The 17,080-nt window shown below is 46.2% G+C and overlaps 6 protein-coding genes across 7 annotated transcripts; 2 read left to right on the forward strand and 4 right to left on the reverse strand.

Moving 5' to 3' along the window:
* Nucleotides 1-1,134: 1,134 nt before the first annotated feature.
* Nucleotides 1,135-7,700, forward strand: LOC108151330 (cysteine and histidine-rich protein 1 homolog). The gene is made up of 8 exons (XM_017279882.2): nucleotides 1,135-1,855; nucleotides 5,565-5,623; nucleotides 5,742-5,856; nucleotides 5,921-6,044; nucleotides 6,120-6,272; nucleotides 6,332-6,609; nucleotides 6,690-6,793; nucleotides 6,871-7,700. Exons 1-8 carry the CDS (start codon nucleotides 1,481-1,483, stop codon nucleotides 6,896-6,898), a joined length of 1,236 nt encoding a protein of 411 aa, XP_017135371.1. The 5' UTR covers nucleotides 1,135-1,480; the 3' UTR covers nucleotides 6,899-7,700.
* On the reverse strand, nucleotides 7,524-8,368 carry LOC108151332 (protein FAM207A). The gene has a single exon (XM_017279884.2). The coding sequence runs from the start codon at nucleotides 8,289-8,291 to the stop codon at nucleotides 7,752-7,754; it is 540 nt and encodes a 179-aa protein (XP_017135373.1). The 5' UTR covers nucleotides 8,292-8,368; the 3' UTR covers nucleotides 7,524-7,751.
* A 16-nt stretch (nucleotides 8,369-8,384) lies between these two features.
* LOC108151328 (cyclin-dependent kinase 8) lies at nucleotides 8,385-10,036 on the forward strand. The gene is made up of 2 exons (XM_017279879.2): nucleotides 8,385-8,609; nucleotides 8,670-10,036. Exons 1-2 carry the CDS (start codon nucleotides 8,479-8,481, stop codon nucleotides 9,916-9,918), a joined length of 1,380 nt encoding a protein of 459 aa, XP_017135368.1. The 5' UTR covers nucleotides 8,385-8,478; the 3' UTR covers nucleotides 9,919-10,036.
* LOC108151327 (putative glycerol kinase 5) lies at nucleotides 9,964-12,198 on the reverse strand. Of its 2 annotated transcripts, none has more exons than XM_017279878.2 (6): nucleotides 11,871-12,194; nucleotides 11,706-11,799; nucleotides 11,142-11,641; nucleotides 10,628-11,080; nucleotides 10,397-10,560; nucleotides 9,964-10,335 (listed from the first exon to the last, which is right to left on the reverse strand). In XM_017279878.2, the coding sequence occupies exons 1-6, from the start codon at nucleotides 12,042-12,044 to the stop codon at nucleotides 10,059-10,061; spliced, it is 1,662 nt and encodes a 553-aa protein (XP_017135367.1). In that variant the 5' UTR covers nucleotides 12,045-12,194; the 3' UTR covers nucleotides 9,964-10,058. The 2 variants fall into 2 exon arrangements, 1 of the variants encoding a protein (XP_017135367.1); XR_001774724.2 differs by having other exon boundaries at nucleotides 10,247-10,335; nucleotides 10,397-10,579; nucleotides 11,871-12,198.
* A 502-nt stretch (nucleotides 12,199-12,700) lies between these two features.
* Nucleotides 12,701-13,978, reverse strand: LOC108151331 (CRAL-TRIO domain-containing protein C3H8.02). The gene is made up of 2 exons (XM_017279883.2): nucleotides 13,632-13,978; nucleotides 12,701-13,569 (listed from the first exon to the last, which is right to left on the reverse strand). The coding sequence occupies exons 1-2, from the start codon at nucleotides 13,788-13,790 to the stop codon at nucleotides 13,057-13,059; spliced, it is 672 nt and encodes a 223-aa protein (XP_017135372.1). The 5' UTR covers nucleotides 13,791-13,978; the 3' UTR covers nucleotides 12,701-13,056.
* A 481-nt stretch (nucleotides 13,979-14,459) lies between these two features.
* On the reverse strand, nucleotides 14,460-16,854 carry LOC108151324 (sphingosine kinase 2). The gene is made up of 2 exons (XM_017279876.2): nucleotides 15,799-16,854; nucleotides 14,460-15,740 (listed from the first exon to the last, which is right to left on the reverse strand). The coding sequence occupies exons 1-2, from the start codon at nucleotides 16,752-16,754 to the stop codon at nucleotides 14,720-14,722; spliced, it is 1,977 nt and encodes a 658-aa protein (XP_017135365.1). The 5' UTR covers nucleotides 16,755-16,854; the 3' UTR covers nucleotides 14,460-14,719.
* Nucleotides 16,855-17,080: the final 226 nt, after the last annotated feature.

A 17,080-nucleotide genomic window follows, 5' to 3' on the forward strand; every position in this document is an offset into this window, starting at 1 on the left:
ACCTTTACAAAATAAACTGACTAGTTTTGGGCTTTATTTGTGCATTAGATGACAAACATTCTCTCAGTTATTTAATATCCATTTCCCAGGGTATGCAAAATGTTGCTCAATCCGCGCAATGTTGTGGAACTATGCTGCTCGATTTCACGGCACAAGAGTCTGGCCCATACAAATTAGTGTTGCCAGCAACATAAAACGTAAGAAAACGTAAGTGAGTATGGAATGCTGAAAAGGACATTGTATCCCGGAAAAATTCCCTTAATTTGAGAAAATTGCACACTACAAAATAAAGAGTAAGTACCAATAAAATATACGGTCTCACTCTAAAAAAAACCGAAAATTTATCAATAAAAATGAATAACGGAGTTTTTCACACTGGCGCTTCAATGGTGCTTTTATGAAAAAAGGGCCAACCATTTTTGAAACGTACACATTTCCCCTTCAGGTGTCGCTTTCGATAATTACATAAGGATGTATAAAAATGTAGTTAATATATATCAACGGTGTAGTTAGCGTGTACAAAATTAGTTTAGTGGAAATTGTTGATGGCCGTTATCGCTTAAGACTTATTTTATAAACAATCCAATAAAGATGAGAGCTTAAAGTTAACCAGTCTTGTAGGAAATCGATTTATCAATCGGATAAAATTATAAGCTCAGAGCTTAGGTTAGTAATAGTAAACCGAATATCGAAAACGGGGAATATGAGGAAGTTTAATACAATTCTTCAGAGTATTTACGGTTTACTTTGAAACTGTGACGATATATATATATATATATTATTTCTTATATATGTATATATATATTTTATATTTCCGAGGGTTCGACGGTCACAGTGCTGCTCTCTCCTGCGACGAAAAAATGAGTCGTAATTTTAATGGGCTACAAAAAAGGGTATGGAAAACAGGGAAAAACAGCAAACGCGAATGACAAGGTTCGTACAAACCTCACCTCGCGAGTGAGGACAAAATACCTTGAAGAAAAAATCGGCTTCTCGTCTTCATGGTATATTGGGCAAAAGAGGTGGATTTTACCTCGCCATGGCTTGCATTTTTATCTGTTTATCTGTTGTCCACACCCTCTTTTTCCTCCCATCATGTAGAAAATGTGTAGTTACCGCGTAGTTGGCAGGCCTTACTTTTGTTTTTTTTTTCGAATCGCAAGCACAGACGACGATTTGTAACGGAACTGAGCTGAGTGGGAACAAAACAATTTAATGCACTAAATTGGTCCCCGTGTCCCCGGGAGAGCTGAGCTGCAAGAAATTGGAAAAAGCCAAGAAAGTTGTTGTGTGGTGCAATAGTTAAGTGCAGTTTGACACTGTTTGACTCGCACTGAGTGTGCGAGGTGTTTGTGTGTGCGTCAGAAAGAGAGCAAGCGTCAATTTGGAAACCTGTGTGTGTGTGTTAGAGACATTTTATTTAGAACGAATCGAAAAAAAAATCTGTTTAAAAAGAAAGTAACAAAAAATAAAGAGAACCATGTCAAATGTGGAATCTTCGAGTTCCGCGGCCCAGCAGCCCCCCACATCCACTCTGCCAATGCTGGGGGACAATCAGGTGATGCAGGCCTCCACCTCGGCTAGCTCCACCTCGAACAGCAGCACCAGTAGCAGCAGTGGCAATGGCGGGGGCGGGGGCGGTGGCAACAACGTAGTGGGAGTGCCACTCGACACTCAGATCAGCGGTGAGCCGCCGTCCAAGAAACCATGTCTCGATGGAGCCTCCTCCAGTTCGGGGGGAGCTCTGTCAAGCGCTGCCGCGGCATCGGGAACACACGAGAAGCTGGCCTACCGCATCTCCACAGCCCTCTGCTGTGCCGTTTGCCTGGATTTGCCCAAAACGGCCATGTACCAGGTGAGTGCAGCGTGGAGGCCCGAAATTCTTTTCTTTTTCCCCCAAAATTTTAGCTACAGGAAAACTACAACAAAGGGCCTGTTTTTTTCTATCTGTGCGCGTGTGTGTGCGAGAGCAATAGTGTGTGTGTGTACCATTCTGTATACAAACAAATCGCCAGCTGTAAGAGAAAATCCACCCACTCCCTCCGTCGCCCCCAGAATGCACTACTCTCACAGCTGTGCTAGAGCGAGACCGACAGTGCACTATGCTGCGTGTATTTATTTGCTCTCGTTCTCGCTTGCTGCTACGACTGTTACGTCGCCGCTGCCTTGCACTCGCCTTGAAAACAACAAACAGCAATGCCAGGCATCCGCTGCAACTGTTTCCCCCCCACACACACGTTTTTGGTTATTTCTTACTGCTGCGCATATCAGAATTAAAGAGAGAGAGGGCCCCAATGTTCGCTTACGTAGCATACATACACACACATATCGCTCTCGCTCGCACTCTGTGTCTAATGCACTTTATTGCGTTTTAGAGACGGGCGACAGAACCTACCCCCGCCTGGCACTCATTTCCAATTCCGCGTTGCATTTGACACTCTGGGCCACTGTGGGCTGGCTCTGCTCCCCCTGCCACGACCCCACCCCGCTGACATTTGCGCAGTAACATTTACTGCAAAAGTTTTCTGTATTGCGTCACGAAGCCGAAATCAGAATAGGAATTGCTGCTGGCTTTCCCGTAGAATCTATGTATGATGTGGTGTTGCTTCGATTTGGCCTATTTTTAGCAGCAGCTGCCCCGCTACGACTCGGCCCCATCACCAAAAGTGCTTGCAATGCTTTCAATTTGAATAAGTTTGCGTGTGTGTCTCTTTCAGCTTCCTCTCTTTCATTCCGCTTTTAAGGCCATTCTTTTTCATTCATGCGATAGCTTATTCTCTTCTGATTGATAAAATTATTTGTTCAAATATTGAGAATTTAGATCTTTTTACGTAATGCGTGGTTGAATTCGCTCTCTTTCGTTCTCGTCAAAACCAGCCACACATGCATGCATATGTGGGCACATCCATACATACATATATACATACATGTGCCGTGAAATACTATAACTGCGTCATTGAAACGTCTTTACGGTGGGCTTCAACTGGCATACATACATGCATAAATGATTTTAATGACTAAAATCTTCCGGTGAAAATGGTTTAGCAATGCTCGAAAGGGAATCTTTAAAATAGTATGCCAACAGGAAATGTGTCTGCGTTTTCAGGACCCCTTCCCACTGTATTGCCAAAACGTGACCAAGCCTACAAGCAAATGAATCATATCCCGTCCAAAGGTCTCTTGCCGCTTTGATTGGGGAGGAAGAACAACCCGCATAAGTCAGAAAATTAATTATTATCTGCCTGCCCTCTGAAGCTATAGAAAGTTGGACAGAAACCATCGTTACTTTCCTCTTTTGCATTTCTATATCTTTTGATTGACATTTGCTAGTATGTGTGGGTACTACTCGCATATACATATACACAAAGTGTGTGCGTGTGTGCACGCTCTCTGTTATTGTTTTGCTTTAGCTGCGTTGTTTTGACACATTCGTTGTCCCTCTCTTGCACACCGCATGGGCTAAATCAGCTGTTCGGTCCCCGGGGAAAATGTACTTGGATTCCTGGATTCGGATTTTGACAAACAACGCAATACTGAAAAGCTGGAAGGAAACGCTTTTAAGGAGACTGTTTCTTACGTGAAACAATCAGAATGCTATTGCAGGTTGTTCTTTCTTTTGCTGTTAGATCTATAGACGTGTAATCTAGAATAAACCCGTTTTACCAGTTTGTCTGCCACATGTGCATGTGTGTTTTCTTAGGGTGTCCGACAGAGAGAGAGAGAGAGAGGTAAAACATATACCTGTTAAAGAGAATGCTCGTACTAGTGTGTGTGATCTCTGCAGCATGTTTTCGTGCTACCTACATGCCTACCTACCCCGCTTTCTTCATCCACTTGCCCCCTTCCATCATTCTCGTGGCTTATTATCTACAAAAACATCATCAGCTGGGTTCTGTTGTGTCTGCATCGGTGAAAGAGAGTGAGAGAGCCCGAGCTAGAGAGCCAGATGCATGATAGAGTAAGCACGAAGCGGGGATAAAACGGGTCAAGATTCTTCTTTTCAAAAAACAATCGAATCGGATCGTATTGAAGGCTGCTGGTGCTGCTGGTGCTGCTGGTGCTGCAGTTGCTCTAGGTCATAAATTAGCTCTCTCTGCGGACTTTTCGGAGTTCGTTCAACTTGCAGGCGACACTGACTCCGAAATTGCCATTCCCTTTCCAGATGCATCTCTATATATCTATTTGTATACGTGTTTGTCTGTATTTGGGGATATACACATACATATGTACATACATATGTACATGAACAAACCAAACGAACAATCAAACAATCGAACAATGTTGCTTATCGCTTGAAAGTCTCTCTCCCTCTCTCTCTGTCTCTGGAATGGTCGCATATGTCGCCTCCTCTGACGGCGGATGATTCCTGAAATAGAAATTCCAAAATGAAGGAGGCCCGCATACCCCCAGACCGAAATAACTTACGAACCATACAGAAATAATGATATGAGGGCTGACAACGTGGTTCCTCCGACGAACTTTGAACGACAACGGCGTCGTCCGGTCCCGTCCCGTCCCGTCCCGTCCCTTATCTGAATATTCACTCAACAAACTAACCCAACAATATCCATCAATTTCTCCTCGAAAACCATTTTTCAATTCAATTCCAAAAGAAATACACATCAACTACAGATACAGAACTACACAGATACAGATACAGACACAGATACAGCGATTCCAGCTCCATTTAAGTGGCCCCTATTGGACCCAATACACACGAATAAAACGATAAAGAATTGTGACCTTTAATCAGGAATCTATTTTTATAATTTTTGACTAGACTTTAACACCCTCTAACTATCGCTGCTAATGATTAATCCTAGTTAAGTCGATCTCCTAACATTTGTAAGCAAAAGACAAAGAAAAGTAAACAAAAAAGAATGCAAAAAAAGTAAAAGATTGTAAATGTAAATGCTAAGTACTTAGAACCAGACTCCATCGTAGTATTAAAGTAATACTCTAAAATGTATACAACAAAATAAACAAAAACAAAAAAAAAAACGATAAAAATGGGAAAACCTCAAAAAAAAAAAAGAAAAAACTGATTTCAATAAATTTGCAGAGGAAAGTGCAAACTGGAAAATGCAATATAAAACCAAATCAAACATAGCGTTTTTATTTCAATCGGAATCGGAATCTCGGAATGAAACCCAACGAATGAAACACAAGACCAACGGGGTCTCTGTACTATATATATTCTCTCTTTATACCTCCTCCTTTCCCCCACCCCCCAAAACAGATCACATTTATCTATCCGATCCACTCCATCCCATCCGACACAAAATGTCCATTACGTTCCATTACCCCCCTCCACACACACACTCACTTCATCCCCACATAAAGGCCGTATTTTGACTAATAGCAAACTTTTCTTCTTTTTTCTTTAATTGCAGGTTAATTTTCATTCCACTTTTGCTTTAGTTTTTCAATCTACTCGTACATATATACATACATATATATAGAAATATATCCATATCCATACTCATATGGTACCAATCAAATGTCTTGATAAGAGATCCTGCTAACACCACAATCTTTCTCTCCTCTGATCTGTTCAATTGCAGTGCCAGATGGGCCACCTGATGTGCGCCGCTTGCTTCACTCACCTTCTGGCGGATGGACGGTATGAATATACTACATATGAACATGAACCCTGAACACACAACCATTGCTCTCCTCTCTTACTGAACAAATTAAATCGTTCCCTTAACAATTTTGCATATCCTTTCATCATTCTGCAGCCTACGCGATCAGATTGCCACGTGCCCCAATTGCCGCGTGGAGATATCAAAGAGCACTGCATCACGTAACCTGGCCGTAGAGAAGGCCGCCTCCGAGCTGCCCAGCGAGTGTCAGGTATGCATCACACGGGTTTCATCTCTCTCTCTGTCTCTCTCTCTGACTTTCGTTTCGTCCACAGTTTTGCAATAAAGAATTCCCATATAAATCTCTCGAACGTCATGAACAGCACGAGTGCCAGGAGCGTCCCACTAAATGCAAATATCATCGCATTGGCTGCCAGTGGCGCGGCCCCTACCACGAGAGTGAGTGCCACCCAGTGTTTTATGGAAACCCAATCCCCTAACTCTGTAATCTTGTAATTCTGTAATTCTAACCAGCAACCGAGCACGAACGCAATTGCTCGCACCCCAAGAAGTCCGGCTACGAGGTGATGGCTGCCCTCGAAGCCCACGATCTGAAGATCAAAGAGGAGAAGAAGATGTTCAATACACTGATCGATTTGCTCAGCTATGAGAAGATTATCTTTAATGGTGAGAGGAAAAGACTGCGCTTTGGTTAGAGTCTGTATTTAATGATTGCTTTCCTTCAGATCTGCAAATGAAACCCTATCGCACGGACGAGTATGTACACAAGCTGTTCTATGAGACGGCCCGCTTTTCGGCCTTCAATCAGCAGTGGGTGGTGAAGGCGCGCATCAACAATAGCCAGCGCGATCCGCACCAGTCGAACGAGCGCACCATCACCTATCAGCTGATCCTGAAGACCAAGACCAGCACGCCCATGAGCATACATTTCTTTGCCCTCAAGGGCCCATTCTCCGACATGAAGGTGTCGACACAGATCTACAAGCACGAGTTTACAGAAACGGTGGGCTACTCTCTATAAAATGCATATTCTCAAATATTTTCAATGCTAAAGCTTGAATTTCTCTTTTTATATGTATGTAGAACACTGAGAGTGATTATTATGTGCTGCCGCTGCCCGATGGCATTGGAGGCAGCGGTTCAAGCGAATGCAATCGTATGCTGGCCAACAAAGGCATCAATTTTCGGTAGGCAGCCTTGCATATATTATACATCTGCACATAAATACATCTACTTATTCCATCTAATTCGTGTCTTGTTGCAGGCTGCTTATGTTTCTGCTGAACAAGTAGAACAGCGAGGATGAAAACGCGCAGAGAGAACCATATTCAAATTAGTCTAAGTTTGTTGTTTCAAAATTAATGTGCAAACACCTAGAAATAGTTGATATATACTTTCTTCTATTGTATATGTACCCCCCAAGAACCCCATACTACTCCCAGCTCACAAAAAACGACATATATTTGCAATCACGTTTAGAATCACACTGTAACGCGTTAGGTTGTAACCTAAATTAGTGAATAACTAAGATTAGAATCAATGTCCAGAAACAGCTTTCGAAATTTTTGTACATGAAAAGAGAGGCCACTTTTGGGGAATATCTGTTTTTGTTTTTGTTTTGTTTTGTTTGTGCAGGCGGAGAATCGATTGATTGATTGGTGTGTTTGTCAAGCGTTTAATGATCTCACAGTAAGGAGCCGGCACACCCGCTAATAAAACAATAAACACAACGTAGATGTAACACTGTAAGAAGAAACAAACAGAAGAAAACAGCAACCTAAACAGATTTACGAGTATATAATCCATTCTTTGATGTAATTGTAGCTCTAGACATAGCCCCGAGACACTGTTCTGTTCTCCATTAGAGGTGGAACACCCAGACTACACTACACTACAAAACACAACACACATTCAATCTTTTCGAATTAAAATTGCGTTATGTTGACCGTCTACGTTTTAAAATTAATTGCTTACAACTTACATTCGTATGTGTAATATTTATATGCATTGTCGTTAATGATAAATGATAAAACTATACCTAATGCATATACATTAATGATAAATCTTAATTAATAAATAAATCGAAAGTGCAAAGCAATGTCTTTCCTCTGGGATCAGGCACTTTTGGTGGATACGTATCCCAGTCTATTCATTGTCTTCCTCCATCGTTCGGTACTTGTTGCGCACCAGGGATCCGATCACGCCACGGGGGTTCTCCTTGAAGTGCTTGTCCTTGACGAGCTTCTCAAAGGACTTGGCGCGGTTCACAATATCAGCGCGCTTCTTTTTAATCTTCTGCTTGACACTTAGCGGCGCCTCGGGCTCGGTGAGAGCCGTCTGCTCGGTGGCATCCTTCGACTTGCTCTTCACCAGCTTGTAGAGGTCCGAGAGCGAGGGCAGGGCATCGCGCAGAGGCTTCAGATCCCCAACGACGGGTTTCTTCTTGCTAGACTGGACATTCTTGCGCTCCTTCCTTGAGTCGGCGAAGCGCTGCAGCAGTTTCTTGTGCTTGAGTGCCGATTTCTCCTTCTTCGTTGTTGTCTTCTTGGGCGTGAGGGTCTTGTGCAGCAGTCGCTCCTGGCGCTCCGACTTGTTCAGCTGCGCCTGCACATCCTGCGCCTTCTGCTTGGCCACGCCTACAGCTCCTTTAGCCTTGGCTCGTATATTTTTCTTGGTTTTAGCCATGATCGGTGAATTTTTACGGAATCAAAAATCAAAACAAATGAAACGTGCTTGTGGCTGATAACAGTGTGAACGTATACCGCATATAGATAACGATAACGATAGTTGGTATCGGAAAGCAGCTGATTTGGCGGCCGCATAATTTACAAACAATTTGTTGGATTGAATATTAAATTGGCCTATTTTAGCAATGGACTACGATTTTAAAATGAAAACGCAAATGGAGCGCACCAAGGTAGAGGACCTGTTCAATTACGAGGGCTGCAAGGTGGGCCGCGGCACCTACGGCCACGTGTACAAGGCCAAGTGGAAGGAGACGAGGTGAAGAAGCGCTGTTCGGAGAAAGAATGCAAAACATTGAATATTGTTTCTCTTTTACAGCGATGGCAAGGAGTACGCACTTAAGCAAATCGACGGCACCGGTCTGTCCATGTCTGCGTGCCGAGAGATCGCCTTGCTGCGGGAGCTCAAGCACCAGAACGTGATTACCCTTATACGGGTATTCCTCTCGCACAATGACCGAAAAGTGTTCCTGCTCATCGACTATGCCGAGCACGATCTGTGGCACATCATCAAGTTCCACCGTGCGGCCAAGGCCACCAAAAAACAAGTGGTTGTGCCTCGGGGCATGGTCAAGAGCCTGCTGTACCAGATTCTGGATGGCATACACTATCTGCACAGCAACTGGGTGCTGCATCGTGATCTGAAACCAGCCAACATTCTGGTGATGGGCGACGGCAATGAGAGGGGTCGCGTTAAGATAGCCGACATGGGTTTTGCCCGGCTTTTCAATGCCCCCCTGAAGCCATTGGCCGACCTGGACCCCGTTGTGGTGACATTCTGGTATCGCGCCCCAGAGCTGCTGCTGGGTGCACGCCACTACACCAAGGCCATAGACATCTGGGCTATTGGGTGCATCTTTGCCGAGCTGCTGACATCCGAGCCGATTTTTCACTGCCGGCAGGAGGACATCAAGACCAGCAATCCATACCATCACGACCAGCTGGACCGCATTTTCAACGTGATGGGCTTTCCGCAGGACAAGGACTGGGAGGACATCAAGAAGATGCCCGAGCATCACACACTGACAAAAGACTTTAAGCGCTCCACCTACTCGACCTGTTCTCTGGCCAAGTACATGGAGCGGCACAAGATCAAGCCCGACAGCAAGGCTTTCCATCTACTGCAGAAGCTGCTGCTTATGGACCCCAACAAGCGCATCACCTCCGAGCAGGCCATGCAGGATCAGTATTTCCAGGAGGAGCCACTGCCGACGCAGGACGTTTTTGCGGGCTGCCCCATTCCGTATCCCAAGCGCGAGTTCCTCACCGATGACGACCAGGAGGACAAGTCGGACAACAAGCGACAACAACAGCAGCAGCAGCAGCAGCAGCAGCAACAGCAACAGCAGCAACAACAGCAGCAGCAGCAGCAGCAACAACAACAGCAACAGCAGCAGCAGCAGCAGCAGATGAATCCCAACGAGCCGAATGCCAAGCGGGTGCGTCTGTCCGGAGCCGGCAACCAGCAGGACTTCCACCACCAGCAACAGCAGCAACAGCAACAGCAGCAACAACAGCAGCAGATGATGTTCAACCAGCAACAGAATTTCCAGCAGCGCTTCAACTGAGTCACTGAGAGCACCGACAGACAGCATTTAACTACCACATCTACATATATTGACTAGCCGCTAAGTAATTTAATATCTTTAGTGTATAACAAATAGAGAGTAATGCCCAAAAGTAGAATAAGGATCACAGTCCACAAAATCTAGTACCATTCACTGAAGCGGTCTATGGCCCCGCACCACTTGTCCATGCGCTCAATAACCTTTTCGTAGACGTTGAGACGTGGCTCGAACACACGTTCCACCTTGCGAAAACACTTGAGATCTTCGAAATTTTTCCAGATGCCATGATTGATGCCCGCCATGAATGTGGCCCCCATGATGCTGGACTCGGTGTTCTCGTCACGCTCCACCTTCAGGCCGCTAAGATCAGCCAAGAACTGACAGACAAAGTCATTGCGAGAGACGCCGCCATTCACTCTGATGGAAGAAAAATGTATTCTTAGTGGAAGAAAATGCGAGCATAGAAGGAGGACATTACCTAATGACTTTGAGCTTTTGAGAGGTTTCCTTTTCGGTGGCATCGATCAGCTGGACCAGCCTAAAGACAATGCTCTCGAGCAAGGCCCGCACCATATGGGCCTTGGTAGTGGACGGTGTTAGACCTATAAAACCGCTGGCGGAGCGGTAATCGTTCACAGGAGGCTATAAAAGACGGCATACACTTGTATGTCTATGAGTTTATCATCCTCGTGCTGTACTGCGCACTCACCCCCAGGCCACTGAAAGCGGGCATAAAGAACACACCGTTGGTATCCGGCACAGACTTCGCAATCAGCGCCGTTTCGTCTGGCTTCTTGAACAGCTCGCAGGACTGTGCCCAGGTAACCACAGTGCCAAAGTCATGTGCAGCTCCCTCGATACAGTAGACGGCGCCTTGGCTTTTTGAATTGTTCTTGATTTGCCAGGCCACCAGAGGATATATTCCGCTGGTTGCCGCACGGCATTTGGAGCCCGTACTCAAATTAAGAAAGGCCCCGGTGCCCATGGTAACCTTCACGTCGTTCTTCTTAAAGCATTGAGAGCCCCACATGGACGCCGCCTGGTCACTGAGCGAGGCGGCAATGGGTATGCTGGTGTTGTCCCAGCCCGGCCCAAAGGCGGCTGGATGAACGTGTCCAAAGTCCTTGTAGCCGTTGTCCACCACGCGAGGCAGGATCTTTGTCTAGAATGGGAAGTCCATGAGTATTAATACACTTTCGAAATTCCTTCAATCTCGCACTCACATCGAAGCCAAAGAGCCAGCTAATGAAGGGCGACCAGCTGAGCGTGAAGGGGTCGTACAGTCCAGTGGCTGTGCTCGAGGTTACATCGGTGATATGTTCGACATTTGTGTTCTTGCCATTGCCAGAGCGCAGCTTATGGAGGATCCAAGAGTCTAGCAGCTCTACGCGAGCCTTGTTTTCGTGCAGGGCCTGCTTCAGGCGCTTGTTGTTGTTAATTTCATAGAGCAGTCGCGGCGTCACCTGGCCATTCATTAGTTTGAGCACACTTCCGGCCAGGAAGCGAGGTTGTCTGGTGACCAAATACAGGGCAAAGGAGACACTATTCATTGAGCGCTTGGTCCAGCTGCTGTTCCATTCATCCACCAGTTCGTGGGCCCGCAAATCCTTCCAGGTTATGAAATTGTGATAGTACTCCCCGGTCTCGTGGTTCCAGGTGAGGAATGTACAGCGCTGCGTCGAGATGGTCAGGCAGGTGATTTGCGCGGGCGTCAGCTTGGCATCTGCAACGGGCACCCGAGGAATTAGCATGCTGTGTGAGGGGAGAGCGGGGAGAAAAACACTTGCCGCGTATCGCCAGGGTTATCACATTCACAATCTTGCGCCACAAGCACTCTGGCTCAATTTCGAAAAAGCCCGGCTGCGGATTTAATAGTTCCACCTAACAACACAGACAGAGAGCACATTTTAATTAAATTTTGCCAGCAGTTAACGAACGATCAATTAACTTACCTCATCAACCGCCGACCCCTTGACCAGGCACTTCTCGTCGAGCACAAAGCAACGGACACAAGTTGTGCCAACGTCCAGTGCGGCTATATAAGCCACTGTGGCAGGCGCAGGCGGGGTCGGGACTGGGGCCTCATCAGATATGGGGGTCGACATGTTTCTCTGTGAACACTCCATATTTTACTGAAATTCAGAAGCCGTTACCGTCGCCCCAAGCTGGTTGATTGGCTTTTCCATTTTGTTGTTATTGGGGAGTCTCATAGCTAGTCCGTGGGGGTTCAAGTTTTTCTTATCAAATGCTCGAGAGTTTGGTTTCATTTCCAGCTGATAACCAGTTGTGGAGGGAGTAGTGTTGGCAAATGCAAATTTGCAAATAAATGAAAAAAACTCTAGAAAATAACAGCTAAATCGCTGGACCTACAGGTAGACTCACTCCATGCTCACTTATCCAAACACTTGAATTATCTTCTATTTTCATCATACTTCATAAATGCCATACTAAAACTATACAAAAATAATTGCGTATGAGGAATTAAGACTGCAACAAAAAGCCACAGTGCCTGAAGAGCACCTCTGATCAGTGTTGATTAGCGCAGAAAAGCCCACTACTGGCGCAAAATAACAAGCTTTTGAAATCAATGAATGTCATTCCCAATCAATAAACACTATTTAGATAAGAGTCGCATCTTTGTAGAAGTGGATTATGATTGATATCATGTCTGGGCACACCTGATAAGCACTCTAAAATTGGAGCACTATCAGGTGGGGTCGCGAAGGTGTGCGCCGGCCACTATTACCCAAGTGTGATGTGTCCGCTTCCCAATCTTTGCGAGTTTCGTTTTAGAACTTTATTTTCTGTACACATCGACACATGCATATACATAGATATAGATACGAATACAAGGTATATGGGGGTCTACTACTCATTCTATATACAATATAAATATGCGCATAGATAAACCTTTATCTAAAAGAGTCGCTTGTACTAGTAGGTTGGGTAATAAAATAAAATCAACACTTGTTAAACACATCGATTTACACATAGACTACACAGGGTCAAAGCGCTCAGAAGCCTCCACCTCGCGACATTCGCCACCCCTCCGCCTTCTTTAGGTACTGGTTTCTTTCTCTTTAGAGATATGTATGTCTACAACTAAAATTTGAATCAAACGGATGGGATGGGACCGGTTTACATGTCCGTTGGGAGAATGTCGGGTATCAGATATTGGCATAGATCCACATCATCGCTGACAAACTTCACCTTCTTGGCGGTGTTGTCGTCGAGCAGCACACGAATGGCCGGCCAAACAGTGGAGAAGAGTCCCGGCGAATTAAGTATCAAACAGACGCCAAGGCGCTCCGGGAAGTGCTTGCCCAGCAGCCAGATGAGGTTCTGCACCAGCTGGTAGTCCATGCACGATGTGCTGAACTCGGCCAGATCGAAGACGATGCACAGGCGGTCGGTGACCTCCTCGAAGCACTTCTTGCACGCCTCCTCCAGGTTGTACACAATGAAACGGGTCAGCTCATCGATGTCACGGGTGGAGGACCCATGGTTCTTGGCCGGAATGTAGATGACTGGACGGCCGATGCAGTCGCGGTGGCGCAGCAGACGGGCCTTGTTCTCCAACTGGCTGCGGTCCATTTCGCCCAGTTTCTCCACGCCATATGTCTCACGCCACTTGTTCGTCTTCAGTATGGCCTGTGTGGGCGGTTAAAAAAAAATAAGCCGTCTGCCGGGGGTGGGCTCAGGTGACATCTTACCTGGAATGCGTCATCTGTGGTCTTGAATGCGCGCAAATACCGCCTAAGGGAGAAATCATTGTGGTATTGCTTGGGATCCGCTTCGACAATCAGTTTCATTCGCTCCTTAAGGTTCTTCAGGTCCTGCTCGTTTATTGGCGCCAGCTCCTCGGACGACATATTGAAACACTTGACGCTGCTTTTGCGGATAAAAACTGTATATCTTTGGTATGCAAGAGCCTCTCTCTTGGTATGGAATGTGCTGACACAGAACAGCTGGCGGTTTTTTCACTTTTTTCCAACGAATTGTTTACAGGAGCGCACAAAATTTTATTCATTCATTGGTGAGATGAGTGAACAAACTTAACCCACTTAGCACCCCTATATTTAAGCAAGTGAACAGCTTGAGTTAAAACGCAAAACTAATACTACTTATATATTCTTGTTCTAGATCTGTCATATACTTCCTCTTAACTTAAAAAAAACCACGATATCTTTTACCTAAACTTTCATAATGTTCTTGCGTATTTAAACACCCTCTGGTCTGGTCTTAATGGGTTAATCGTTCTCTGTCCATGATCAGAAATTATATTATATATATGTATGTTGGTAGCTGGGACCATCAGCCCTGAACACATAATTTTCTCCGATTAATGAGTCATTTTTCTAGAAGACTGGCTAATTTTATGAAATCCGTTATATTGGATTGTTTACGAAACAAGCTTTAATCAAAAAAGGTCAAAAAACATTTTCGATGAAAATCCCTCCACGAAGAGAGGATATCCCACCACGAAAAAGAGAGAAAAGACGATTGCCCATTTCTGAAATAAAAACAGTTGGAGGGACGGCTATTTTTTAAATTGTATATACATGCTTGTAATTTTTATTAATAACTGCCATAATGTTGAAAAATGTTAACAATATAGGTATTTTGTAGAAGCATGCCAACTACAAAATGGAAAAAAGAATGCACATCTTTCTTTCACTGGCTTTCGTTTCGTCCGTTCAGCCCTAAGTACCAATAACAAATATTTGCTACAAATACAAATGCAGAGATTCCTATAAAGAGATTATATTGCTCCTGTGACTGAAATTCATCCTGTCGTTCTTCACTTCGGCACCATCACACGCGCTATGCCCGGCAGAACCTCGGCCTGCAGCGGCCCAAATTCGACGCGTTCGCCATCGATGGTGATGATGCCGTGATTGTCGTGTGGCTCCAGGCGGAAGGCCCGCACCGGCAACACCTTCACATACTCGTTGTTCACCTCGGGCAGGTGCGTGCCCGTGCTCATGTTGTACAGGAAGCTGAGGAGGTGGGGGCGACTGATGCCGCCGCGTATGAGAATCAGATAAATGGTGCCGTCGTTCATTTGGGCCTTGGGCGCAAAATAACAATCGATGCCCAGATGTGTCTGATAGACGGCGTGCATCATGATGAACTCCCCCTCCTCGACAAGCCATCCTTCGTCCTCCGGTAGCGGCTCGTCCAGCTCCGGCAGGCTGCTCGTCGGCCCAAAGTTCTGCTGGCGATTCTCCAGAGCAATTGCCGCCTGAACGGCAATGTCGCTCTCGTCCGCCAAACTATGATAGATGCTCTCCGATATGGAATAGTAATAGCTGCGCCGGGACCCGCCCGAAAGCCAGCTGTCACAGCGGGAGCGAAACGATTGATTGATAGACGTCTCCAGCGAGATAACATCCGCAAATTCATGCGGCAGGTACTCGGTGGAATGATGGAAGCTCGGGTTGTTGTTGGTTGTGTTGGACAGTTTGTCGATATGGGTGTTGCAGCTTCTACTGGTCTGCATCTTCAGCTGCGGAGTGTGTGAGGTATCCCCCTCCTGTTCCGACGGCTGCTGCTGCTCGGTGAGCAGGTAACTGATCTTGCCGTTGTAGGTGCGAAGATTCGCCAGGCGGTACAGGGTCCAGATGGTGAAGCGTTGATAGCCAATCACACGAATGCGCTCGCTCTCAATGTCCACGTCCGAAATGAAGCCCCAGCCAATCGATAAGAAGGAGTACAGGGAACGACTCTGGAGCTGCACTCGGACCACATCCATCGGAGAGCTGCAGCCGCTGATGACGGTCAAGGCGGCCCCCAGCACTGGCTTGCTAAAGTATGGTTCGCTGAAGGAGACCCAGAATACAAATAACATTTACCAGAGACTCTAAACCTTCTACTCACTTGTATCCATGGGCAATAGACCTGGCCAAGCCGTTGCCGGAACCGCACGGAATAATTCCGAGCGCTATGTTCGGCAGCACCTTTGCCCAGTCCTCGCGTTGCAGCAGTCCGTTGACTATCTCGTGGAACAGTCCATCGCCGCCCACGGCAACAACACAGCACCAGGCGTCCAGACAGCGGGTGCTCATAAATTCAATGGCAAAATTGGAATGCTTCGTTACGTACAGATCGTACGGCACCTCGGCCTCGTTCAGAACCGGCGTGACATGCATATTAAAAACTTCACGGGCATTTCCCGACCCAGACTTTGGATTGAGCATGACCAAAACACGACGTCGCCGATCTTCCTCGTTCCGCACCACGAAGATGCTCTCCAACGTGCGGTGTAGCTGCCAGCGCAGAGCGCGGTACCAGCGATCCGCCTCGCGCATATTGTCCTCAAAGGTGTCAAAGGACCGGAAGCGCAGTGTGAGAACAGTGCGCTCCCTGTGGAACTCACTTCGCAGGCTCTTCTTCTTCAGGACATAGGCAAACACATAAAGGTAGGCGCTCACATCGCCGTCGTCGCAGCGATAATTCTCCTTGCTGGCCGTACTGCATTTGCTGGGCGTGGCCGCACTGCGGTTGACCGAGGCTGCGGGGGAGTTGGGATTGCCGTTGCTGCAGGCGCACGCACTGGCTACGGCCAGGCGGCGGGTCTTCTTTAGACGCATGCAACGCGCCCCAACAATGTCGCATAGTTTCACAGTCTGCTCCTTGACTATAGTGCCGCTGGGTGATTCTCGCTGCAGTGTAAAGCCGTTGATGTCCAGCCGTACCCGAAACACGTACTTCCTCCCCTTTCGCTGGCTGGTGTAAAATGTGTCGCTAACATCGTGGTGGCGTTCGGGCAAAGCCCCAGCTGTGGGTGTAGAGCACGCTGTGCTGTTGCTGCTCTTCTCATAAGATTCGTTCATAGTTGCTTGAGATTCTGATGCTTTGCAGCATTTTAATTTTCGTTTTTCGTTGTCTGTTCTTATTCTAAGCACTTAACCCACTTAGCCCCCCATTTATGTAAACAGATGTATAACTTGAGTTAAACAGGGAAAATAGTACTGAAAGTAAATTCTTCCTTTTTCTTTACTTAAAAAAAACACCACGATATCTTTCACCTGAACTGCGCTAAAATTCTTCAAGTTTCATCGTTTTCGTGGAGTGTATTTGAATACCCACTGGTCTAGAATGGGTTAATTGATCTCTGTCCATAATCGGAAATCGTTCTCGATTTTAATATTCGGTTGAA

This window comes from Drosophila miranda, chromosome XR (genome assembly GCF_003369915.1).
Source record: "Drosophila miranda strain MSH22 chromosome XR, D.miranda_PacBio2.1, whole genome shotgun sequence".
Classification (NCBI taxonomy): Eukaryota; Metazoa; Arthropoda; class Insecta; order Diptera; family Drosophilidae; genus Drosophila; species Drosophila miranda.

Bases quoted from the DNA above. Each gene is read 5' to 3' on its own strand.
- LOC108151330 (XM_017279882.2), top strand. From the start codon at position 1,481: ATGTCAAATGTGGAATCTTCGAGTTCCGCGGCCCAGCAGCCCCCCACA. The intron at 6,273-6,331 runs GTGAGAGGAAAA...GCTTTCCTTCAG, and splicing joins TGAGAAGATTATCTTTAATG to ATCTGCAAATGAAACCCTAT. The intron at 6,610-6,689 runs GTGGGCTACTCT...ATATGTATGTAG, and splicing joins AGCACGAGTTTACAGAAACG to AACACTGAGAGTGATTATTA.
- LOC108151332 (XM_017279884.2), bottom strand. From the start codon at position 8,291: ATGGCTAAAACCAAGAAAAATATACGAGCCAAGGCTAAAGGAGCTGTA.
- LOC108151328 (XM_017279879.2), top strand. From the start codon at position 8,479: ATGGACTACGATTTTAAAATGAAAACGCAAATGGAGCGCACCAAGGTA. The intron at 8,610-8,669 runs GTGAAGAAGCGC...TCTCTTTTACAG, and splicing joins GCCAAGTGGAAGGAGACGAG to CGATGGCAAGGAGTACGCAC.
- LOC108151327 (XM_017279878.2), bottom strand. From the start codon at position 12,044: ATGGAGTGTTCACAGAGAAACATGTCGACCCCCATATCTGATGAGGCC. The intron at 11,800-11,870 runs GTAAGTTAATTG...CTGTGTTGTTAG, and splicing joins AGGGGTCGGCGGTTGATGAG to GTGGAACTATTAAATCCGCA. The intron at 10,561-10,627 runs GTGAGTGCGCAG...CGTCTTTTATAG, and splicing joins CCGCTTTCAGTGGCCTGGGG to CCTCCTGTGAACGATTACCG.
- LOC108151331 (XM_017279883.2), bottom strand. From the start codon at position 13,790: ATGTCGTCCGAGGAGCTGGCGCCAATAAACGAGCAGGACCTGAAGAAC. The intron at 13,570-13,631 runs GTAAGATGTCAC...CCGCCCACACAG, and splicing joins CCACAGATGACGCATTCCAG to GCCATACTGAAGACGAACAA.
- LOC108151324 (XM_017279876.2), bottom strand. From the start codon at position 16,754: ATGAACGAATCTTATGAGAAGAGCAGCAACAGCACAGCGTGCTCTACA. The intron at 15,741-15,798 runs GTGAGTAGAAGG...GGTCTCCTTCAG, and splicing joins TCTATTGCCCATGGATACAA to CGAACCATACTTTAGCAAGC.